Raw genomic sequence first — 25544 nt, 5'->3', positions numbered from 1 at the left:
ATGGTCTTTCAAGGTCTGAAGGACGGCATTGAGTCTATTCATATGGTCTTCTACGTTCCGGCCACCCACGAGTATGTCGTCCTGGAATGGTGTCACCCTTTCGATTTTGCTTAAAACCATCTCCATGACCCGCTGAAATATTGCGGATGCGGATGCAATTCCGAAGGGAAGGCGATTGAACCGGAAAAGGCCAAGTGTTGTATTTATGGTGGTATACTTCTTGGATTCTTCGTCTAACTCGACCTGGTTGTAGGCTTCGCGTAGATCCAGTTTCGAAAAATATTTGCATCCGTTCATTTTGGCGAAAATTTCTTCCGCCTTAGGCATGGGGTATTGGTCTATGTGTAATTGTGAGTTGATAGTTGATTTGAAGTCAGCACAGGTTCTGATGCTCCCGTTGGGTTTTTGTACCGCTACTATCGGAGAAGCATACTCTGAGTAATTGACTTTCTCGATAATTCCCTCTTTTTCTAAGCGGCGAAGCTCCTCTTCCACCGCGTCTTTCCGTGCGTACGGGACCGATCTTGCTTTACAATACTTCGGTGTGGGGTTTTCCTTCATATTGATATGTGCTTGTATTGCTTTTAGCTTGCCAAGTCCCGGCGTGAAAAGATCTGAATGCGTCTTCAGAAGGTCATTTACGGCAGGATCGGCTTCTTGAACACTGTGGGTCTGTGTTGCGAACGATGGTAAGATTGCTTGGGCCCGTGTTGCGAACGATGGTAAGATTCTTAATGTCGAGTACAACCAATTGCGGCCACAAAGGTTCGGTTTGTTGCCCTGAACGACAATGATGGGTAATGTGGCCTGGTAACTTCCGAATGCGACGTGAACATTTGTTTGGCCCAGGACCTGAATCGCCTCTCCCGTGTACGACTCGAGTGTTCGTGGAAAAGGGTGTAGATCGCTCTGTTTTCCGAGGAGTTCATAATCTTGTGACGACATTATCGTATAACCTGACCCGCTGTCTAATTGGAATGTGATGGGTCTGCCGTTGACTAACAGCTGGGCGACTTCAGGTGGAGGGACATCATCGTTAAGCGTTGTGGATCTTTCGATAGCGTGTATCCTTCGGAGGTTGTGAGAGTCGTTATGTGATTTGGCCACGCTGATGTGGTAAATATCGGTATCGTATTCCGCGAGGGTTGCTGTTTCGTATTGACCTTCGTGATGATTTGCGCCTATATAGTTGGAGGTCTGTGGGTGATGTCTTGATGTGCCCGGTCTGGTTTCTCCCTGCCGAGGTGGGTTCAGGCAGGCTCTGGCTAGATGGCCTTTTCGTTGGCACTTCGCGCAGGTAGCGCTTCTGTAAGGGCACTCAGGACCCTTGTGTGCATTATTTTTGCACCGTAAACAGGCGCTGTAATCCGGGACGGGTCTATCCTCCCTTTGAGCATGATCTCGAAAATAGTTGTTACGGCGTCCCGAGTATGATTTCTGCGAGTTATACGTATCATAGTTACTTGACTTGCGATGTGGCCCAGAGACATGTGCTATCCTCTCGGCGGTGTCTTCGTCTTTCATCTCTCCCAAGCTGCGCTTGGCGTTTTCCATGCCGACGAGGATGGCTGTGGCCCTTGCCAAGGATAAAGTCCTCTTGTCCTCTTCCTCAGCAATGAGTTTTTGCTGCATGTTGTCGTCGTTTATCCCGAAAATGATCTTGTCAACAATCATGTCGTTTCTATCGTTGAACTGACAGTGTTCAGAGAGATTTTGGAGGGCTGCGATAAAGGCTTCTACTGATTCACCTTGCTGGCGGTTTCGTCGATGAAAGCGGAGGCGGGCGATACACCGAAGTGGAGTTGGGTTGAAATAACTGTTGAGGACCGTGACAAGGTCGGAGTACGTTTTCTCGGCGATGGTGTCCGGGCGGATTCGGTTACGGAGAAGCGTGTAGGTCTCGGGGTTTAGGATTGTTTGAAGTACCGCTTTTTTGGTGTCCGCGTCTTCGATTTTATTGGCTTTGAAGTAGGCGTTGAGTCGTTCTGCGTATTGTTCCCAGGATTCCGTATGGTTGTCGAAAATGTTGAGTTTTCCTATGATCCCATTTGCCGCCATATTGGAAGTGTTGTTGTCTAAAGTGGTCGTCGAGGTCTATTTTCGTGAATTCCCTTTATGAGCGTTGTCCGTCTTGTTAAACGCGAGGTCTCTTCCGAAATAATTTCTGTAGAAATTTCGGTGTCGAGTATCTCGCCTCCGTCGCCAATTGTTGGGTTCCCCGCGGGGCTTATAAACTGATTAGATTAGCGGAGTTGTGTAAATGAGAATTCGAGTTTTTTACTTAAAACATAACATTTATTATTTTCTTATCGTCATGGTTAAAACATATAATTATACATCTTCATTTCGTTACATGATAGTTCTGCCCCGTAGCTAGTGAGTGACTCCTCATATTACCGGCAGCGCCTCGCTATTTATAGTGGTAAGTTAAGGTGGTGCCCTCTGTCATTACTAACTGAATCAATTAATCAAATAATTTCATGGTTACAACACCGACGAACTAGAGGAATATGAGGACGAAGTTTATCACATCAGCACGATCGACATTCCTTCCTCTGAAAGCACGGGTATGGTCGCGTCAGTTGACCAACAAACGGTGGATCCCTCGCCGGATCCCGACTGTTGTAATTTTAATTAATCACGTGATAATTTACCAGATGTAACATTAGTATATAATATGGCCACTAGGGGCACATGAGATAAAAGAGAGGTGACCCGCATGGATCGGGTCACTCTTGAATGGACAGTCGGGGACTATAGCACAATAAAGTTTTTAAACTAACAAGAAGTAGTTGTCACTAAACGGGAATACAACATGGTGATAGAGGTGGGATCGGGAAAGAACCTCTCCCTCTAGAGACTACACAAACTGCACGCGAAGTCGCGTACATCTCAAGCGACACTAACCCTAACCAGCAGACGAACCTGCAAACGACAGAAAGAGTTTCCTAACGCCGCCAACTCGGCGAACCCGCCACGGTAACATGACGTCATTCAAGAGTCCCGCGAAATTCGTGCCCGGCCAGGATCCCGCTTCTGCGTGGAAGGAATATAAGGACGGATACGAAATATACGCTATCGCAGCCAAACAAAATCAGGATTCAGGAATCCGTCGAGATACAACGAGCCACATTTCTCCATATATTAGGCCCCGTGGGACGCCGAATCTATAACACTCTACACATCGCAGAGGTGGGCAATGACAGAACGGTAAAAGTAATAATGACTGCTTTCGACAACTATTACAAGCCTTACAAGAATCTCTTATATTCTCGATACCTATTTTTGACGACAACACAACACGAGACTCAAACGTTCGACGATTTTTTTACTGACCTGAGGGCCAAGGCCCAAGACTGTGAGCTTTTAACGCTGACGGATACTCTAACAATGACACTCATTGTCGTGGGGATTCGCGAAGAAAAATTACAGAAAGAACTATTAGCAAAGCCAAATCTAACCCTTAGCGCCGCAGTAACAATTTGCCAGGCTGAAGAAACATCAAGCATACAAGCAGGAATCATGGGATCAGCCAACAAGATCCAGATTAATCCTCCAGCAGCAGCACAGGTAGATGCCATGAGGAAAAAAAAATCCAAAGATTTTCCGAGCGACAGAATAACCATGACCCATCAACACAACAACCTTATCACCAACAAACACGGGCACACCGGAACCATCAACCTAGGCGGAGTTACTACAATCCTCCTCAACTGCTACCTCGGGAAGAAAGCAACCGTTCACTACAGCAACGTACTCACCAGAATGCAAGTTGCCCCAATTGTGGGACTTTTCACATTGGACGGCCATGTCCTGCTCGTTATTCAGAATGCCTAGCCTGCCACAACAAAGGACACTGGCGTGTCAAATGCAGGAATACACATGCACTTTTTGAAACACATCCGAATCAAACTGAATACGGAATTACTGACGTACTGGAGGAAGTTCAAGATGATGATGCCGAAACTCTAGACCCTAACACGAATCCTAGCGACAACTACGAGCAACTAGCTTATCTCAGCTATGGCCTGACCCTTCACACCAACCAGCTTCAAACAATTCCCACGCCTGAGGAATACAAAGACAAAGAGGACGAGATCTTCGATCAACTATACCTCCTCGACCATTTGACGACTTTCAAGCTGGACACGGGCTTGCAGGTCAATATTATCACAAAAACCATGTACGACTCAATACCACCACGGTTTCCGCTTCGACATCCTACACATACGGTCACGGCATATTCTGGCCACACTGTACCAATCATCGGCATCGTAGATCTACACTACACTTCCAATGCTGCAGCTGGAATATTCCCGTTCTACGTCTCAGCCGAAGAACGCACCCCCATATTAGGCGCCGCAGCCTCACTCCAATTGGGACTCATAGAACATCATAGTCAACCGATAGGACCTCCACCGCGAAAGATCAATGCCATGCACACTACTACGCACGCTGCTTCCTCATCAGGACTCACGACGATTTCCCCGGAACAACTTATCCAACAATACCATACGGTATTCGGAGAAATCGGGAAAATACCAGGAACTTACTCGATACAACTGCAGCAGGGGGCAGTACCCTCCATCGCGTCGGCACACAAGATCCCAATTGCCTTTCAAACACCAGTAAGGAAGGAACTGGATAGACTTTTACAAAATGGCGTCATAGTTCCAGTTTGGGAAGCAGTCGACTGGGTCCATCCGATGGTTGTAGTTCCAAAAGCTGGGGACGAAGTACGAATCTGCCTGGATCCCAGAAGATTAAACAAGGTCATAAAAAGGACACCCTACCCGGTTCCCACCTCGCAAGAAATCTCCACCACTTTGAAGGGAACAAAAGTCTTCACAGTTCTGAACGTTCAAAGCGCCTTCTGGCAAATCGAGCTAGACGAGCCCAGCTCAAAACTATGCACATTTGCGACACCCGAGGGTCAATACCGATTCCTACGACTACCTATGGGGATTGCCACCAGATCTGAGGTTTGCCAGGCTGCATTACAACGAATATATCCCAAATCAGAATTCCCGGAGATACATATCTCCACGGACGACTTCCTAATCGCTACCAAGGACATGGAATCTTTCTTTGCATGTCCTAGTTCATGACACTTAAAGCAGCGTTTTTCAACGCCATTGTAGAATATTAAGGCACGATGTACTTTAGAGAATACCATGACATTTGGTATGGTTTTTACCATCTGGAATTTTAACAAACGTGTCCCCGTTTTTACTCCCGGAAAGTCCGCGTATTCTTCAAAACGATGACTTACAACTTTTCCATACTCGGCAAGAGAGGAACATACCGAGTCCCATTGTATGTAAAGACTAGTCAAAGGGCATACCTTGCCCTGAACCGTAATACTTCCTAGCTCAAAGGCCTTAGTCGCGTTTTTCAAGTCCACAAAAGTGATCAAGAACACGCGCCGTCCTGCCGGTTGAATCGCATCCACCGTCTTTGGCCCGCAAACATCGTAGATCATAGGCAGGTCTTTCCAGTCCTGAAATGTCTTAGTAAAGTTATGTACGGAAGATTGTGCCGTTCTCACATCTGTCCCTCTCCCATTGAAATAAAAGCCCATTATTTTGATTGGTTCCTTCGTTGGTCGCAAGTCAAGTGCCCGGGGTAAATCGTCCCCTGTACCCGGTCCAATTATCATTAATGTCGTTTTCTTCGGATTCTGCTTACTACCCGATACGTGGCCAAACTCGTCCAAGATTCTCAGGGTTTCGACAACTGATGGACCATCGCCTAGAAACATATTTGCATCATCGGCATGTGCGATATATCGTTCTTCTTCTTGGGGTTTTCCGGGACAACGAAGACCTCGGATGCTTGGTGACTTTGTGATGGCGAAGAGGGCTGGTTCGAGTGCCAGGCAGAAGAGAACGGGAGATAATGGACAACCTTGTCGTACTCCACGGCCAATAGAGAACTCAGGCGTAAGTTCACCGTTAATCAGTAAATGACTGTTATTGTCCTTGTAGAGCAGCTGAAACCAAGAGATGAAAGGGTCTCCAAATCCGAAGCATTGCAACACCTTCCAGATGTAGCTATGTTCTAGGCGATCAAACGCTTTCTCGAAATCAATGGCTAAAAGGTATCCTGACGTCTTTCTTTCATTGTAGGATGCGATAATGTCCCGTAACATGACTAGGTTAAAGACTGGCTGGCGACCTCTGACTCCACATGACTGTGTCGAGCCGATGAGTTTCTGAGTTAATTTTGACAGACGTAACTCAATGACTTTGGCTAGAAGCTTCCGATCAAAATTGAGTAGGGTGATTAGTCTCCAGTTAGCTGGATCGTGTTTGTTCTTCTCATCTTTACACAGGAGCGTAACAACACCTTTCTTAAAAGAATCCGGTAGAGTCTGGACGCAAAGTATCTCATTAAAGATGCGGGTTAGTAACGGCCGAAGGGTAGCCCATAGGAACTTATAAAATTCCATAGGTAATCCATCTATGCCAAGTGCCTTTCCACTATTCATGTGGCTGAACGCTGCTTGCAAATCCGCTTCCGTTATAGGTTCCGTGAGAGAGTCTTCCAAGAATGTCCCAGAAGTTGCTTCGCTGCTATATAGATCATTGTAGAACTAAACGAAAGTTGTCTTGATGTCTGTTTTGTTCGTAATGAGACCGTGCGGACCAATGACGGAGGTAATGTCTATATTGCGTTTTCTGCGGCGATACTTGCGATAAAAGGCCGCGGAGAAAGTTTCTTCGCTACTCAACACCTCCGAGTGACTGGATAGTAAGCGATCCTGGTACTGTCTGTGGTATTCTTCATGGAGCTCGGCCTGTACCCCATCCTTCGCTGCAATCACCTCCATAGTCTGGTCAGGGACACGGCTTATTTTTTGGAGAGCCCATCTCAAAAATGTTAAACGTCGCCTCTTCTGCGCCGATACAGCTTTGCTTACTACCACGAGTATCGATTTCATGTCTTTTTTGGCGTTATCCCAGTCTTGTGGGGATTTCACCGTCTCGGTAAGTGCTTCTAATCGTGGTTTTAAGGAATCCGCAGAAATTGCATCCTCCAAAGTCCCGGACCCCTCGGTACCAGTTCGGTGACTTTTAAAACGATTATGACAAGATCATGATCCGATACTACTACATTATTACTACCTACAGGTAAAACTTCAGCCTCAGTACAGAGTAGCGTTTCAGAATTTGTGACATAGATTCTATCTAGCCTAGAATGATAATTTTTAGAGTGCCAAGTATAAATTGTTTTAGTCAGATGTAGGAGTCTATACACATCAATTAAAAAAAGGTCACTTAGTATGTTGCTTAATTCCCTGACGCTGAGATCATTAACAACTCCTGGACCCATACGATCCAATACATTATTTTCTACACAGTTAAAGTCACCCCCTACAATCACATCGTCATATTTACCATCAAAAAATTCAAATAAGTTGTTAAAAAATAAGCGTCGCTGTCTAGGTTTACAGGGGCATACACATTTAAAATTCTAAATGTTCTATCGTTAAGTCTAAAATTAAGGCTTAGTACTCGACCATCGTTATCAGTGCGAAAATGTTTTACACAGTCTTTATATCTATCTCAAACTAAAATGGCGACACCACATGAGTAAGGCGATGGGGCGCTACTATAAAAAATAGTACAATTTATGAAAACACTACGTATCGAAGTCCAATCGTCCGCTTGCAATAAATGTGTTTCTTGTAAAAATAAAATATCTAAATTTTCTCCTAAGAAAAGTGACGCGACATTTTTCTGCTTGTTCTTATTTTTCATACCGTTAATGTTTAAAGTTTTAGAAATAACATAAAATAATTTAAAATGTCAACTGTTAAAAATTCAATAGTCTAAGCTTATTATCTACGTACTGTCCTCGTGTTCTTTAGCTTCCCCTTGGGACTGGGAGATCCTGGACTTGCCCTTCTTTTCACGGAAGAGCCTTTCTTGGTCTGGTTGGTACTACTTTCTGAACCGGTACTTGGGGTATTTTCACTCGCCATAGTTGCGAAATCTTTGCTGCTTGCTGTGGTACTTGATTCCTCGTCAGAGTCATCACTGGAGTCCTCTTCGTCGTTTCCCAAAGATTGGGATGTATCCTGAGGTGTGGCATTCTCATCTAAGACTAGGTCACCGTCACCACTAGTTTTACTCTGAGTGACCTCTCCCATGGGCTCTTCTGGGGTTTCCGATTTGTTAACTTCCGGAACCTCATCTTCATGACCTCCCAGTGGTGGGAAGTTGGTCGCTTTGTCGGATCTTTCCAAACCCGCGGAGCTCTCGTCTGCCTGTTGTTGACGACCTTTCACAACAGGGCAGTCCTTTTTAGCATGGCCCAGCTCATTACAGCCGAAGCAGCGTTTTTCTACTCCGTTGTAGAAAATTAAAGCTCGGTGAACCCGCGAAAACGTCATGACGTTAGGTAATTGTTTCACCATCTGCATTTTGACGATTCTCGTCCCAGTCTTGTATTCTTCCCGTGTATTCTTCAAATTTGTAGCTGACTACTTTACCGTAAGGTGCTAGCGACGAGAACACCGAGTCCCATTGTAGCCAACGCGGTAGATTACGAATAGTAATCCATTTGCCAGCATCATCTAAACTCGTTATGGGGCAATCCTTACCCTTGACGGTGATTTTGCTCAAGTCAAAAGCTTTAGTTGCACATACTAGGTTCATAAACGTGATGAGGTAAATCCCTCTTCCCGCCGGTTGGATGGTATCGACCGACTTTGGTCCAATGTCTGCATACAAAGCGTGGGCCACGTCGACGTGAGGAAAATCGGCTTCCAAACGCCCCGTCCGTTTGCGATCCGCGGTGGCGCCTGCCATTACCGCGGCTCAAGCTGAGACGACCCCAAATATGGGAATCGTTAAACTGAACTTTTTAAAAAATCCGTAAAGTCGCGTTAAAAAAACAAACCAATTTCGAAAGCCGAAAAGCGTCGCGAAAAAAAGAACTTCGGAGACTAAGAAAAAAGCAGAACGGAACAGATACTACATTTTGATCTTAGTCAAAAGGCCGAGAAGCTTTAGTAGTTCTTCGTCCTGCTGTAGGTAGTTTTTAATGGTCAGTGCGGTGGCCTTGATGGGTTCATACAGCTGATGTGTAGACCCTGAATGGGGAAAGTTAACATTGAACGAGATTCCAAAGACTGTTTTTAAACTGGTGGAGAGGTAAAATTTTGCTGTTTGGTGAACCGGGTGTCCGATGGAATTGAGACAGCCCATAATCCTCGAAAAGCTCAGGGCTTGGATCTCGACCGGCAGGGAAGGAGCTCCGAGCCCCCCCTCGTCAGGCGGTAATTGCAGAGTGGATCTTGCAATAGCTTCGTGCTTTCCGTTCCAGATAAACTGAAAAATATGCTTGGTAATTGTATCCTGAGTATCCGGCGGAAAAGTTACCAGAGGAACTGGGTATAGAAGTTTCGGCAATGCAACTTGTTTCAGTAGTTGCGTGCGGCCCAACATAGAGATGTCCCGGTCTTACCATTGATTAAAGGAAGAGACGAATTTGTCCTTGAAAATGTCAACATTGGTCGGCGCGATACCTTGCCGACTGAAAAGGATTCCCATTATCTTCAGAGGTCCGTCCGTCAAAGGAAGAGCAAGCTGGTGGTACTCTTCGTAATGGCCACGACCGATTGGCATAATTTTAGATTTTTGTTCATTTAATTTGCTTCCAGAAGTTGAGCAGAAGTGCTGTACTTCCTTAAGGATCCTTAATAGAAGAAATATCCTGTGGCAAAAAATTGGCATCGTCGGCGTGAGCGATGTACTTCGTGTCTTGCTTTAGAGTTCCGGGAAAACGTAAGCAGTGAATTGCTTCATTCTGCGCCACGGTAACGAGCAAAACCTCGAGGCAAAGGCAAAATAGAATCGGAGACAAGGGGCATCCTTGCCGAACAACATTCTTCACTGGAAAGCTTTCTGTAAGGTGGCCATTGACTATTAGTTGACTGCTCGTCTCGTTGTACAGACATTGGACGTACGACAAAAACTTTGGTCCAAAGCCGAATCGTTGCAGGGATTCGTAGATAAAGTCGTGATGTAACCGGTAGAAAGCCTTGATGAAGTCTATCGATGGGAGATACCCTGGAACGTTTCTCTCAAAGGCATACGTCAACACATCGCGTAAAAATACGAGATTTCTGGTGGGCAGCCTTCCTGGAACACCGCAACTTTGGTTCTGACCTAGCAAAGTGGACGTGACAGACGACATTCTGAGCACGAGGACCTTCGCAAGGATTCGTCGGTCAATATCAATTAGAGTAATAGGGCGCCAGCCCTCTACGTCGTCTTTTTTGGCTTCGTCTTTACACAGTAGAAATACGTTCCCTTTCCGCATCGAAGGAGGCAGAATCCCGTCTTCGAGTGAGTCGTTGGCGACCAGGGTAAGTATGGGCCCAATGACATTCCAGAAGGTTTTATAGAATAGTACCGAGAGGCCATCCGGTCCCGGTGCCGTAACATTGTCGAATGAGTTTAACGCGGTTGTGAGTTCTTGCAACGTGACAGGACCTTCCAAATCTTTTTGGTGCTCCTGAGGGACTTGAGGCAATGTGACATTTGGGAACGCTGACGATCGTACGGACGAACCCCCATACAACGTGGCGTAAAACTCGGCGAACGTTTTCTTGACTACATCTGGGTCGCAGGACGGCAGTCCGTTGACTTTGACTTCAGGAATCGGGGTCTTAATGCGAGTGGACCGGAAGCGCCGGTAGAAGGCGGAAGAAAAGGCTTCTTCACCGGAGAGAGTCTCCGCATACTTGCCCTGGGTTTTTTCTAGATATTCGTTATGGAGCCTGTCTTTCAGTTCATCGATCAGAGTAATTGCGTGGATATCTTTATCTTTGGTCCGGTTAACTTTCTGCAGGAACCAGCGCAGGAACGAGGTCTCTTTGCGGTACTCTGCTGTACGTAGCTTGCCTTTCTCGCCGAAGAGATGCCGGGAATACGTCCCAGTGAGCGACACATTGAACCTCTGAAACCAAGGATTCAATTTCGTGTCGAAGGGTTGCGTCCCGTTTCACATCAACAAGTGCATCATTAAGACGCCACACTCCAGGCCCTTGTCTAACACTTGGCGTTAGTGTCAGGCATAGAGTAACCGCTGAGTGGTCCGAAACATAAGAGTTCAGGCTCCCAAGTTTGTAGATTCGGCATGTCGTTGAGTCCGTTACCATACCGCTTCGGTAGGTAAAAGCGGTCGAGACGAGGGGCAATCCCTCGGCCCTCCCAAGTGTAGTCCCGACGTTGAGGGTAGATCAGGCGCCAAGCGTCCACTAAATTCAGGTCATTGACGAAGGTGGCAAGGATATCAATGCTCGGGTCGTTGCCCAACTTGGGGACATTCCGGTCGAGTTCGTCATCAAGGACGGTGCTTAAGTCCCCGGCAATGATTAAACCGTCGAGAGGACCATCAATCTGGTAATCCCAGGAGCGAAAGAATTTGCTTCTTTCGGTGGGCGCATTTGGAGCATAGATGTTAAATAAGCGGAGTCTTTGGCCGGCGAGTAAAAAGTCCGTACTTAAATAACGTCCCTGACTGTCCGTACGGGAAGACAGTACTTTGCCTTGGAATGTGTTCGTGAAAATAGTGCACACTCCATGGCAGTGGTTACCTCCTGGGCTGTAAAAGCAGTTAGTGGTTGCGAAGACACTCTTAACGCGCCTTATATCCATGGCGGTATGAAGATAAGAACAGATACTTAAAATAGTTTATTAAGTATGTCAAAAAAGTCAGGTTACATTTGGGATGCGTTTACAATTAGTTTAAATTATACGCAGAGCCCATGGTCATAAAAAATCTTAGCACAAAATTAAAATTAGAAACGGGCTACAGAAACCGTTGTCTTAGAGAAGGCACGTTTGGTTCTTAATTAAAATTTTTTAAAAATAGCATTATTAGAAGGGGAGTCTGAAAGTCTACTATGATGGCTTTATCTGATACGCGTGCTACGGGTCTTTTGGGGTTGCACCAGTGGTTGTCGAAACGCGATCTATCGTGGCGAAGGAAGTCAGATTGCGCACGGTGTTCGAGCCTGATGCGGATGCTGATAATTTTGGCGTTGAGAATCTTTTTATCGAAGATGGCAGCATTGCGGGCTTTCCAGATCTGAAATTTAGTTTCCGTGAAGGTTATGTTGGCGACGTAGTTTAGCTCGAAAGGTACTGGCAATGGCGAATGGTACAGGGCAGCAGTCGACGAGATGAAGCGGCAGTTTAGGAACTTTTTGACCTTGTTCCAGCATAGAACTGCGTTAAGACACTGGTATAGCATGTGAATTAACGTTTCGTTTGATGGGCAGAAGGGACATTTCCTGGTGGTGGACATACTCCTGGTAAAGAGTATGTCGCGAGTTGGGACAACGTCATGTACTACCTTATACTGGAAGTCGCGTCGGGAGCCCTCTAGGTAGCCGAGAGACGCACGATTAAATATCTGGTCCCATTTCAAGTGCGGCAAGAGTGCCACAGCTCGTGGGCGGTCCTTTTTGGCAAGGGTCTGTCGCAGTTTTTGGTTGGAGGCTTTGAGGAAGTCTTCGGGTTTCTGTAGAACTCTGTGGATCAGGATGGCCGTGGTTTTGATGTCGTTATAATGTTCGTGCGTTGTGGACAAGTGCGGGCGTAGGATATTCCATTCCTGGTGAAAGATAGTTTTAAAGGCCGTAGACGTATGATATTCGATTGTTTCCGACACGGCATGATCTCGATCTCTGATAGCCGTTAGGACCCTTGATAATGCCAAAGACTGGATTTCCGTTTTCACGGTTGGCACACCGAGTCCCCCTCTGGACGTGGGAAGATACAGAGTTTCCCTTGAGATGAGTTCTTGCTTATCATTCCAGATAAACTTGAATATCATTTTCTGCAGGTCTTTCAGGATGTTGTCGGGGAAGCGGACTAGCGGGACAGGATAGGTAAGCCTCGGTACCGCCACTTGATTGACCTGTTGAAATATGAGTTAAGAAATGATGTATTATAGTTTCCAATCCAGTATTACTACTCCTAGTACTTTAGGCTAGTTAAATATCCACTCCAGTATTAAGTACTCCTTGTACCCCTTACTTAGAAAATTGCCAACGTGCTAGCCAGCACTCCTCATGATGTAGTCTAAGAGATAAGACGTCCGTAACTTCTTTATTTGTACCTCTCTTAATTAATAATAAACAACTGTTATCTTTAAGTGTAGTTATTACGTGAATTGAATAGAACCCTACGAGCAGATTATACAAGAGCTACGATAAACGTAACATGGTGTCAGAAGTCCTACATTCTTTCACGTAAGGAACACGCCGCCTGTTTGCTAAGCCTTGGTTCTCTTTGTTATGCCGGTGGAAGAAAGAAGAAGAGATTCGGTCGCCGCCCATGATAGTGAGGCTGAGAGTACTGCGTCTTCACCACGTACTACATTAGCTCCACCACGCCGAGGAATGGATAACCTCAAACAGCCCGCACCTTTGGTGCTTGAAGGGAACTTAGCCGAAAATTGGCGCCGCTTTAAGTCCAGATTCATGACTTATTTACGGGCTTCCGCATTGGATGACCTGGAAGAGGAAAGACAGGCCTCTATCCTGCTCCACGTGATTGGCGAAGCCGCCGTAGAGGTTTATGACACTTTTACGGTTAATGAAGACGAAGGCGCCGGTTCTCTCACCGGAATTCTAAAGCAGTTTGAAGATTACTGTATGCCGAGGAAGAATATCAACTTTGAAAGACATCGCCTCTTCACATACAGACAAGGTACGCAAAACATTGATCAATACGTTACGGAATTAAAAAGACGAGCAAAGTCTTGCGAGCTGGGAAGCTTAGAAGCGTCCCTTCTCACTACATGCCTCATTCTGGGCATTCGAAAGGAAAGTCTTCAGGATAGACTATTACAAATAAGCGAGTTGGACCTAGATAGGGCCGTACAAATTTGCCGCACAGATGAAACATCTCGCCAGCAGCTGAAAGAACTCCAAGGCGAGAGTGCCACCAAATCGCTTCACGCCGTCCACAAGCAACAGAATCAGCGGAAGGTAGAAGACAAAAGATCTCTACCCTCGCAGAAGCAGCGTCCTCCTGCTCAGGATTTTAAGAAAGACTGTTCTTACTGTGGTTATAATCATCCACCTAGAAAATGTCCGGCGTTCCGGCATCTGTGTAAGAAATGCCAGAAGCCAAATCACTTTGAACGTGTATGCCTGAATACCGTTTATCGAGTCGGCATGTTAGAACAGGACAATCAGAATGAACAGATGAATGAAACAGCACCAGACGTGACCGTTAGCGGTAACCAGCCCGATACTACATTCTTTCTACAAGCAGTCGAAACGGATGGTCACGAAACAACGACTGAGTGGACCGAAGAAATACTAGTTGAAACTGTTCCTATACGATTCAAATTAGACTCGGGGGCGGAAGTTAGCACCATTCCGTTGAAGATGTATCAAGAAACATTCAGCCATCTTCAAGTTCATCCTCCCGTAGCTCACATTAAAGATTATTCAGGCTCCAGGCTTAAGGTCCATGGACTCATGACTGTCAAGGTTTTCCTGCCTGACAGGAATTTCAACGGTAACATAACGCTATGGGTAGTCGACACAGATGCCACTCCCTTATTGTCGTTAAAAGACTGTTTAACGTTGAATCTAATGAAGCGAGTATACGATGTGTCCAGTACCAAACCAAAGTCAGTAGAAGAAGTTCTGGAAAAATATCACGACGTGTTTTCCGGACTGGGATGCATGACGGGTAAGAAACACAAAATAGTTTTGGATCCCGAAGCAATACCTAAGATACACTCGGCGAGAAAAGTACCACTAGCGCTTCAAGAGAAGCTGAAAGCCGAGTTAGAAAAAATGACCGCCCAAGAGGTTATAGAAAAGGTCACGGAACCTACTGAATGGGTACATCCCATGCTGATTGTTGAAAAACCCAATGGCGATCTCCGAATATGCCTAGATCCTAAAGAACTTAATGCAAACATCAAGCGCGCTCATCACTCAATCCCGACGTTGGAAGATTTAATTTCCAGACTCCACACTTGTCAATATTTCTCGGTTTTGGATGCCAATTCAGGGTTTTGGCAACTTCCCTTAGACGATGCTAGCTCACGTATTTGCACGTTCGCAACGCCGTTCGGGCGCTACCGATTTAAAAGAGTTCCCTTTGGAATCTCGAGCGCCCCAGAAGTCTTCCAAAAAGAAGTCGAAGACGTGTTTGAGGGTGAGTCGAAAATAATGAACTACTTTGACGACATACTAGTCGCTGGAACTACGTTGGAGGAGCACAACCTAAATCTCGAACTAGCGCTACAGAAAGCAAGAGAAAGGCACATAACCTTTAACCGGAGCAAATGCAAGTTCGGGTTGACGGAAGTCTCATACGTAGGTCACATCTTGACAGCGGAGGGAGTCAAACCCGACCCCGTCAAGGTGCAGGCTATACAAGATATTCCCACTCCAACCTCCAAGGAGGATCTCCATCGCCTTTTAGGAATGGCCACCTATCTGGGTAAATTCATTCCCAACCTTTCTGAGTTGACGGCACCCCTTCGCGATCTCCTAAAAGATACCTCTGCATGGGTATGGGATGCCAATCATGATGTGGTCTTGCAAGATCTGAAAAATGTAATAGCCGAATTACCAACTCTCCAGTATTTTAATATACGCAAGCCCGTCAAGCTTTCAGTCGATGCCTCTCAGTCAGGCCTAGGGGGAGTTCTATTACAAGACGAACGCCCTGTTGCGTACATGTCTAAGGCAATGACAGATACTGAAAAGCGCTACTCCCAAATTGAAAAAGAATTGTTGGCTATTGTTGTGGGATTAGAAAGGTTTAACCAATTCACCTACGGACGTGAGATATTGGTGGAATCAGACCACAAACCCCTTGAAGCCATTTTTAAGAAACCGCTAGTCACCGCGCCACCAAGACTACAACGTTTGTTACTACGAACTCAGAAATACAAGATCTCTGTCATGTATACGCCGGGAAAGAATCTCAAAGTCGCTGATACTTTGTCACGAGCATACCCTGCTCTTGATCCTCGAGAAAGTGAAGACCTACAGGCTAGAGAAGACGTCCAAGTACACAGTATAGTAGCCCAGTTTCCAATGTCACCAGCTAGAAGAGCTCAGTTCGCGGAAGAAACAAGAAAAGACGAAAACCTGACGCTACTTATGAAATATACGAGACATGGTCGTCCCGCAAAACTCCATACGGTACCTGAAGAGGTCAAGAAATTGCTATCTGTACTGCCAGAACTTAGCCAAGTTGAAGGAATCATATTAAAGGGTCAGCAAATAGTAGTTCCCTATACGTTGCGTCAGTACGTCATGAAGCTCGCTCACCAAAGCCACCTAGGTGAAGAACGCACAGTGGGCCTAGCCAAAGAAGCTGTCTACTGGCCAGGAATGGTTCGTGATATACAAGCATTAGTTCAGTCATGTCCTACCTGCTTGCGCCACCGCAATGCCAATCAGAAAGAACCGTTGGTTCACCATGAAATACCGTCCAGACCTTGGTCCAAAGTCGGCACGGACATGTTTCACTACGATGACAAGGATTATCTGGTATGCGTTGATTACTACTCCAAATATTTTGAAGTTGTCAGAGTAACAGACACAACGAGTACAGGAGTGATCCTCAAGCTCAAAGATCTATTCTCACGTTACGGAATCCCCGACACCGTAATATCTGACAATGGACCACAGTATTCGTCTGCCGACTTCGCAAAGTTTGTCAAAGAATGGGCATTCCAGCACGTCACGTCAAGTCCCCGATACCCTCAGTCCAATGGGTTAGCGGAGCGCACAATCCAAACCGTCAAGAAGCTACTGTAGAAAGCCAAACATAGTGGTCAAGATGCTCACTTAGCACTTCTAGATTTTCGCAATTCTAAAAATCCTCAACTAGGATTTTCACCAGCCCAGATGATGTTAGGCAGAACTCTACGCTCAACACTGCCTATCGTAGAAGCTCACCTTCTTCCCCACACCGTCCCGCCTGAAGAAGTCATGTCAAAGCTTCAGCGTTATCAAGACAAGGCCAAAGAAAACTATGATCGCCACACTAAACTCCAATCTCAACTCCATCCGGGCGACTCAGTCTTCATATATGAAAATAACGAGAAAATCTGGAACCCTGCCACCGTCGTCGTTCAGCACGACCAACCACGGTCCTACGTAGTCAAGACGAACCAAGGTAGAACCTTACGAAGAAATCGAGTTCAACTGCTACAACCACGAAGGGCTCCCGCGATAGACGTCCCGAACTGTGATCTTCCCACTGATATACAAAACCCCTGTCCAGCGCCACCTACTAGTCCGTCCTCCTCTCCAGAAATTCCCAAGGATACAATGAAGAGTACACGAAGTGGTCGCCAAGTCAAGTTGCCTCGTCGTTTACAAGATTATGAACTTTAGATTAGTCAAAGTTTATTAAAAAAAAAAAAAAAAAAAAAAAAAGGAAGATGTTGAAATATGAGTTAAGAAATGATGTATTATAGTTTCCAATCCAGTATTACTACTCCTAGTACTTTATGCTAGTTAAATATCCACTCCAGTATTAAGTACTCCTTGTACCCCTTACTTAGAAAATTGCCAACGTGCTAGCCAGCACTCCTCATGATGTAGTCTAAGAGATAAGACGTCCGTAACTTCTTTATTTGTACCTCTCTTAATTAATAATAAACAACTGTTATCTTTAAGTGTAGTTATTACGTGAATTGAATAGAACCCTACGAGCAGATTATACAAGAGCTACGATAAACGTAACATGACCAACTGAATCCTTCCCCTGAAGGACAATCCAATGTCGTCCCACGGCAGGAAAGCCTCCCGAAAATTGCTTGTAAACCGCTCCACGTTAGAATTGTGGACTCCATTGTTATCGAAAAGGATTCCCAGGATCTTTATCGGGCCGGGCGTGGGGATTAGAGGTGGGTCCGGACCAAGAGCGTCGTCGTGGTTTCCGCCGATCAGCATTAGTTTAGATTTGGTCGTGTTGATTATACTTCCTGAGGCTGCGCAGTACTTGTCGACTTCAATCAGGGCCGCTTTGACGGAGTCCATGTCTTTTAATAGTGCGTTAACGTCATCCGCGTGGGCGACATACTTCGGGATTGCAAGCGTGCTTATCAAGCCTTTGGGGGCTAGTGGACGGATGTCTTGGTTTTCCATGATAGCCTGCAAGAGTACTTCTAAGGATAAGCAGAATAGGACCGGGGATAGAGGACACCCCTGACGAACGCCCTTGCCGACTTGAAATCCGGTTGTAAGATTGCCATTTATGAGGATGCTGCTGGTGTTGTCACGGTAGATCCCTTTAATGAGATTAATGAAGCTGTCGCCCATATTATATAGTTGAAGGCACTTGAACAGGAAATCATGGCTCAGCCTATCGAAGGCCTTAATGAAGTCGAGGGACAGCAAATAGCCGGGGTTCTTCTTTTCTACTGCCTGGGTGATTGCGTCTCGAAGGAAGAGAAGGTTCCTCATCGGTACGCGGCCCTTGACACCACATGATTGACCCTTGCCGATGAGCGAGTTAGTAACTTTAGTGAGCCGCATTTCTAAAACTTTGGCGTAGAGTTTACGGTCAAAGTCCAAAAAGGGTTATTGGTCTCCATGAATTCACCTCCGCCTTCTTCGTTTCGTCTTTACAGATGAGGGTAACGATCCCTTTCCTCATAGAAGCTGGTGTGGAACCGGACTCACGGATTTCGTTGAACAGAGATGTTACCACCGAGCCAAGGACTTCCCAAAATGAGTAAAAGGCTGATGTTAGCCGGTCAGGGCCAGGGGCTTTTCTTTTTTTTTGACATTAAACCGTCATCAGGCCTTATCTAAGGGAGCTACCGCTCCCTTAGAATGTATGAAAAAGAGAATAGTTGTCAGCTTAAAAAAAATCGAACCTCTCGGTCCCGTAGAAACTAAATATTTCTTCGCACATATCAAGTAAAAAGAGCCAACGGCACGCAGTGTTCCCAGGTGGTCTCCCTCCCAAGTACTGACTGCGCTCGACGCTGCTTAACTTCGGTGATCGGACGAGAACCGGTGTATTCAGCGTGATATGGCCGTTGCCGGCGAAAGGAGTTCCAAAGTCAAGCCTAATACTAATCTGACACATAGTTTAAACTGTTATGAAAAAGATGCCCTGTTTAAAAATAATTCTTCTGCTGCATTTAAAAATAAACTACTGGAATCGAAAACATCTACTGGAATTAAAAAAAATTACCTAGTGGAACTAAACCAAAAATATTCAATGCGTTGAAAATAATCGCAGAATAATCGATTATCATAAACCATAGTCGGGTCTCTCAAATAAGCGAGAAACGCCCATCCCTTTTTTTGGATCCCGTGAAAATTAAAATGGTCAAATTTCTACCGCAGATGCCCAGTTAAAACCGTGAAATTTACCCAAGTTTCAAAGTCTTGTATATAAATGTTTTTTCGGCGAAAGTGTCGCCATCTAGTAGTGCCTAAAATACAAACTGCTAAAATCGTGAAAAATCAATAAAACAAAGGGGTAAAAGTAACACAGACCAGTTTTTTTTTTTTTTTTTTGCTCCGTTTTTATTGTCGAGCTAGGACCAAAGAAAAGGTCTTACAGCTCCGAAACGTTTTGAAAATACTTATGTACACTTTACATTACAAGATAATATAATACAAAAGAAACAGTAATTAAAATTAAATTAAACAAATTAAATAATATGAATATAATAACAGGAAATTGGGGCGAAGTTTAAGTTTATATATTTAGGAATAATTTTAAATTACTCTTAAATTGGTTCACTGAAGTAATGGAAACTAGGTAATCAGGGAGAGCATTCCATAAGGGAATGGTCCTGCGGAAAAAGGAGTTACGTAAGATATTGGTACGGGAAGGGGGAAGAAAAAGTTTACGGCTGTGGCCTCTAGTACCCTTACTATGGGAAGCAAATAAAAAATATTTCTGGGAGGAGTGGGATAGGATTTTAAAAAGGCTCACTAGGTCGAGGTAGGTACGACGGAGAGAGAGTGGAACCCAGCCAAGAGCGGACAAACGGAGTACCCGAGGTTTAGAGCGCAGGGCAGAAGGAATGCGGGAAGCACGCGCAAGAACATTTTCGAGCATATCAGTATCCCTGTTGGTACTGGGGTTCCATATTTGACTTCCGAATTCTAGGATTGAACGCACATAACACTGGAATAAGCGCGTTAAGAGAGGGAGGGAAATACCGGGGAAATTGGCCTTAAGGGGGAAGACAACTGAAGCCTAATCAAAATAGCCCGTTTTAGTTCGAGTCCAGTCCCCAAAATAATAGCCCTATACGGGTAAAATTTTACTGACTTATAGTTCAAACCTTCTCCTAACGATTAAAATATTTTTCATTATTTTTAACTCGATATTTAAGTAGGAATATTTTACGCTGTTTATCTTCGGTGATCGGACGAGAACCGGTGTATTCAGCGTGATATGGCCGTTGCCGACAAGTAGTGTTTCAAATTCCAATTTAAAACTGAACAGTTTAAACTATAGTAGGGGTGTAAGAGCCCTTAATTTTAAGTTTCGAGCCGAGCTCGGGCCTTGAAATTTTTCTTACCGACCTTCGAGCCGAGCTTTGATTTTTTTACCGAGCTCTCGAGCTTTCAGGTTTAGCCAAAAATCGGGTTTCGAGCCTTATCGAGCTTTCAAGTTAGTGAAAAAAATAAAAATTATACCTAGAAAATATATATAAACGCTTCATTTTAAGCGCGGCACGTTAAATATTTGACCCCATCGGTTTACTAAGCCCGTATACCATATAGCGAAACTTTTATTCCAATCTCTGTGGGAAGAAGGTTTCTGAGATCAGGAACTAACCCAAGAAATAGCCAGGCAGTTCGAAATAATCAAAAAAATAAATTGTGTACAAATGCGCTCTTTTGGTCCAAAAATATTTTCTTGCAAAAGACGAGGAGTTCATATGGAATTTAAAAAATTTATAACTGCTTAAACAATCTTAGCAATGTAAAAACCTTGACTATACACGTTTTTCGGCGAAAGTGTCGGCATCTAGGAGTGGCTAAGATACTCTCTGTTACTATCATAAAAAATTGTTTAAACTTTGAATAACACAGACTGGTAGAGATGTATTAAACAGAGAAATAGTCATGAGCTTAAATTAATTCCGACCTTACGGTTCCGTAAGTAATCTACTGGAATTTAAAAATATTAAATAAAAAGAGCCAACGGCACGCAGTGTTCCCAGGTGGTCTCCCTCCCAAGTACTGACTGCGCTCGACGCTGCTTAACTTCGGTGATCGGACGAGAACCGGTGTATTCAGCGTGATATGGCCGTTGCCGACAGAATTCGCTCAAAATTCCAATTTAAAACTAAACGAATAGTGTCAAACTATATAGAAGCCCTTCGCAAAAATATTATTCATTTGCTGCATTTAAAATAGTATAAATATCAAATTCCTTCCCCGAGTAACAACGACGCAATCCAAATTCATTGTGAGATGCGAAGAACGGCAAATTTGATTGCTGCAAATCGATGGTAGTTAGGATATGTGTGTTTGATTTTGTTTTATTTAAGGAAGTGGGCCGATCCCGGAGGTACTGCAATACCGGGCCAACCCGTGGCGGAGGTGGAGCAAGCCCCGAACTCTCCGCCGCCGTTCAAAAATAAGTTTAATATCTTGGGCCCCAATGGGACCCGTATCAGATATTAAGCTGATAAGAACAGATACTTAAAATAGTTTATTAAGTATGTCAAAAGAGTCAGGTTACATTTGGGATGCGTTTACAATTAGTTTAAATTATACGCAGAGCCCATAGTCATAAAAAATCTTAGCACAAAATTAAAATTAGAAACGGGCTACAGAAACCGTTGTCTTAAAGAAGGCACGTTTGGTTCTTAATTAAAAATTTTTAAAAATAGCATTATTAGAAGGGGAGTCTAAAAGTCTACTATGATGGCTTTATCTGCTACGTGTGCTACGGGTCTTTTGGGGTTGCACCAGTGGTTGTCGAAGCGCGATCTATCGTGGCGAAGGAAGTCAGCGTGCGCACGGTGTTCGAGCCTGATGCGGATGCGGTCGCTGATAATTTTAGCGTTGAGAAGATGGCAGCATTGCGGGCTTTCCAGATCTGAAATTTAGTTTCCGTGAAGGTTATGTTGGCGACGTAGTTTAGCTCGAAAGGTACTGGCAATGGCGAATGGTACAGGGCAGCAGTCGACGAGATGAAGCGGCAGTTTAGGAACTTTTTGACCTTGTTCCAGCATAGAACTGCGTCAAGACACTGGTATAGCATGTGAATTAACGTTTCGTTTGATGGGCAGAAGGGACATTTCCTGGTGGTGGACATACTCCTGGTAAAGAGTATGTCGCGAGTCGGGACTGTTGTAATTTTAATTAGTCACGTGATAACTTACCAGATGTAACATTAGTATGTAATATGGCCACTAGGGGCACACGAGATAAAAGAGAGATGACCCGCATAGATCGGGTCACTCTTGAATGGACAGTCGGGGACTATAGCACAATAAAGTTTTTAAACTAACAATAAGTAGTTGTCACTAAACGGGAATACAACATGGTGATAGAGGTGGGATCGGAAAAGAACCTCTCCCTCTAGAGACTACACAAACTGCACGCGAAGTCGCGTACATCTCAAGCGACACTAACCCTAACCAGCAGACGAACCTGCAGACGACAGAAAGAGTTTCCGAACGCCGCCAACTCGGTGAACTCGCCACGGTAACATGACGTCATTCAAGAGTCCCGCGCAATTCGTGCCCGGTCAGGATCCCGCTTCTGCGTGGAAAGAATATAAGGACGGATACGAAATATACGCTATCGCAGCCAAACAAAATCAGGAATCCGTCGAGAGACCCCGTGGGACACCGAATCTATAACACTCTACACATCGCAGAGGTGGGCAATGATAGTACGGTAAAAGTAATAATGACTGCTTTCGACAACTATTACAAGCCTTACAAGAATCTCCTATATTCTCGATACCTATTTTTGACGACAACACAACACGAGACTCAAACGTTCGACGATTTTTTTACTGACCTGAGGGCCAAGGCCCAAGACTGTGAGCTTTCAATGCTGACGGATACTCTAACAATGACACTCATTGTCGTGGGGATTCGCGACGAAAAATTACGGAAAGAACTGTTAGCGAAGCCAAATCTAACCCTTAGCGCCGCAGTAATAATTTGCTAGGCTGAAGAAACATCAAGCATACAAGCAGGAATCATGGGATCAGCCAACAAGATCCAGATTAATCCTCCAGCAGCAGCACGGGTAGATGCCATGAGGCGGAAAAAATTCCAAAGATTTTCCGAGCGACAGAATAACCATGACCCATCAACACAACAACCTTATCACCAACAAACACGGGCACACCGGAACCATCAACCTAGGCGGAGTTACTACAATCCCCCTCAACCGCTACCTCGGGAAGAAAGCAACCGTTCACTACAGCAACGTACTCACCAAAATGCAAGTTGCCCCAATTGTGGGACTTTTCACATTGGACGGCCATGTCCCGCTCGTTATTCAGAATGCCTAGCCTGCCACAACAAAGAACACTGGTGTGTCAAATGCAGGAATACACACGCACTTTTTGAAACACATCCGAATCAAACCGAATACGGAATTACTGACGTACTGGAGGAAGTTCAAGATGATGATGCCGAAACTCTAGACACAAATCCTAGCGACAACTACGAGCAACTAGCCTACCTCAGCTATGGCCTGACCCTTCACACCAACCAGCCAATTCCCACGCCTAAGGAATACAAAGACAAAGAGGACGAGATCTTCGATCAACTATACCTCCTCGACCAATTGACGACTTTCAAGCTGGACACGGGCTCGCAGGTCAATATTATCACAAAAACCATGTTCGACTCAATACCATCACGGTTTCCGCTTCGACATCCTACACATACGGTCACGGCATATGCTGGCCACACTGTACCAATCATCGGCATCGTAGATCTACACTGCACTTCCCATGCTGCAGCTGGAATATTCCCGTTCTACGTCTCAGCCGAAGAACGCACCCCCATATTAGGCGCCGCAGCCTCACTTCAATTGGGACTCATAGAACATCATAGTCAACCGATAGGACCTCCACCGCGAAAGATCAATGCCATGCACACTACTACGCACGCTGTTTCCTCATCAGGACTCACGATGATTTCCCCGGAACAACTTATCCAACAATACCATACGGTTTTCGGAGAAATCGGGAAAATACCAGGAACTTACTCGATACAACTGCAGCAGGGGGCAGTACCCTCCATCGCGCCGGCACACAAGATCCCAATTGCCTTTCAAACACCAGTAAGGAAGGAACTGGATAGACTTTTACAAAATGGCGTCATAGTCCCAGTTTGGGAAGCAGTCGACTGGGTCCATCCGATGGTTGTAGTTCCAAAAGCGGGGGACGAAGTAGGAATCTGCCTGGATCCCAGAAGATTAAACAAGGTCATAAAAAGGACACCCTACTCGGTTCCCACCTCGCAAGAAATCTTCGCAACTTTGAATGGAACAAAAGTCTTCACAGTTCTGAACGTTCAAAGCGCCTTCTGTCAAATCGAGCTAGACGAGCCCAGCTCAAAACTATGCACAATTGCGACACCCGAGGGTCAATACCGATTCCTACGACTACCTATGGGGATTGCCACCAGGTCTGAGGCTTGCCAGGCTGCATTACAACGAATATACCCCAAATCAGAATTTCAGGAGATACATATCTCCCAGGACGACTTCCTAATCGCTACCAAGGACATGGAATCCCACAAAGTCGTGCTCAAATGAATCCTAGAGAAAGGCCTGCAAACAGGGCTCCGCTTCAGCAGGAAGAAACTTCAATTAGCCCTCTCGGAAACTACATACATAGGACACACTCTGACACCGGCAGGGATTCGGGCCATCACTTCACCGCCACCACTAAGTGATAAACCTGCATTGCAAACCCTTTTGGGCATGATCCGTGACACGCATTCTCCGACCCGTGACACGCGTTCTCCGACCCGTGACACGCGTTCTCCGACCCGTGACACGCGTTCTCCGACCCGTGACACGCGTTCTCCGACCGGTGACACGCGTTCTCCGACCGGTGACAGACAACGCCGACCAGGAACCCGCAATAACAAATTCCCATCTCAACCTTTCAACATATGCAAAATTTATAAATCCATGGCCAAGACGACAGCAGCTACACCAACACAAACACCACGGGAAAACATTCAACAAGAATTGGATCAGGAACCACAACAGGCGGGGACAGTAGAAACCAGGAACTCCATAAGCCACGACACGCTACAACCTACAAGAGAAGCTGATCCGACGAAGGACTTTACAATCCACGACAAAATCCAAAAACCAGACAAGCTTCTTCCACCTGCTTTTCCAACAACACGCGCATCGGGACCTGCAAACGATCCACCTTTCAACACATGGAAAATTTCTAAATCCATGGCCAAGACAACAGCAGCTACATCAACACAAACACCACGGGAAAACATTTAACAAGAATTGGACCGAGAATCACTACTACAACAGGCGGGGTCAG

General features: G+C 45.3%; 1 protein-coding gene and 3 non-coding genes across 4 annotated transcripts; 1 reads left to right on the top strand and 3 right to left on the bottom strand.

Moving 5' to 3' along the window:
* Positions 1-2984: 2984 nt before the first annotated feature.
* On the top strand, positions 2985-5108 carry LOC149618957 (uncharacterized). The gene is made up of 3 exons (XM_089854539.1): positions 2985-3111; positions 3191-3767; positions 3875-5108. The coding sequence occupies exons 1-3, from the start codon at positions 2985-2987 to the stop codon at positions 5106-5108; spliced, it is 1938 nt and encodes a 645-aa protein (XP_089710665.1).
* Positions 5109-18945: 13837 nt separating this feature from the next.
* LOC149618956 (5S ribosomal RNA) lies at positions 18946-19064 on the bottom strand. Its single transcript, XR_016375671.1, has one exon. It is a non-coding gene; the product is annotated as a 5S ribosomal RNA (ribosomal RNA).
* Positions 19065-21188: 2124 nt separating this feature from the next.
* On the bottom strand, positions 21189-21307 carry LOC149618955 (5S ribosomal RNA). Its single transcript, XR_016375670.1, has one exon. It is a non-coding gene; the product is annotated as a 5S ribosomal RNA (ribosomal RNA).
* A 234-nt stretch (positions 21308-21541) lies between these two features.
* On the bottom strand, positions 21542-21730 carry LOC149618954 (U2 spliceosomal RNA). Its single transcript, XR_016375648.1, has one exon. It is a non-coding gene; the product is annotated as a U2 spliceosomal RNA (small nuclear RNA).
* Positions 21731-25544: the final 3814 nt, after the last annotated feature.

Source organism: Phalangium opilio, unplaced genomic scaffold (genome assembly GCF_054372755.1).
Source record: "Phalangium opilio isolate 3A_F unplaced genomic scaffold, DU_Popi_V2 ptg000209l_1, whole genome shotgun sequence".
Taxonomy (NCBI): Eukaryota; Metazoa; Arthropoda; class Arachnida; order Opiliones; family Phalangiidae; genus Phalangium; species Phalangium opilio.
Note: the sequence above shows the minus strand (reverse complement) of the source record. Positions and strands in the feature narration are given on the sequence as shown.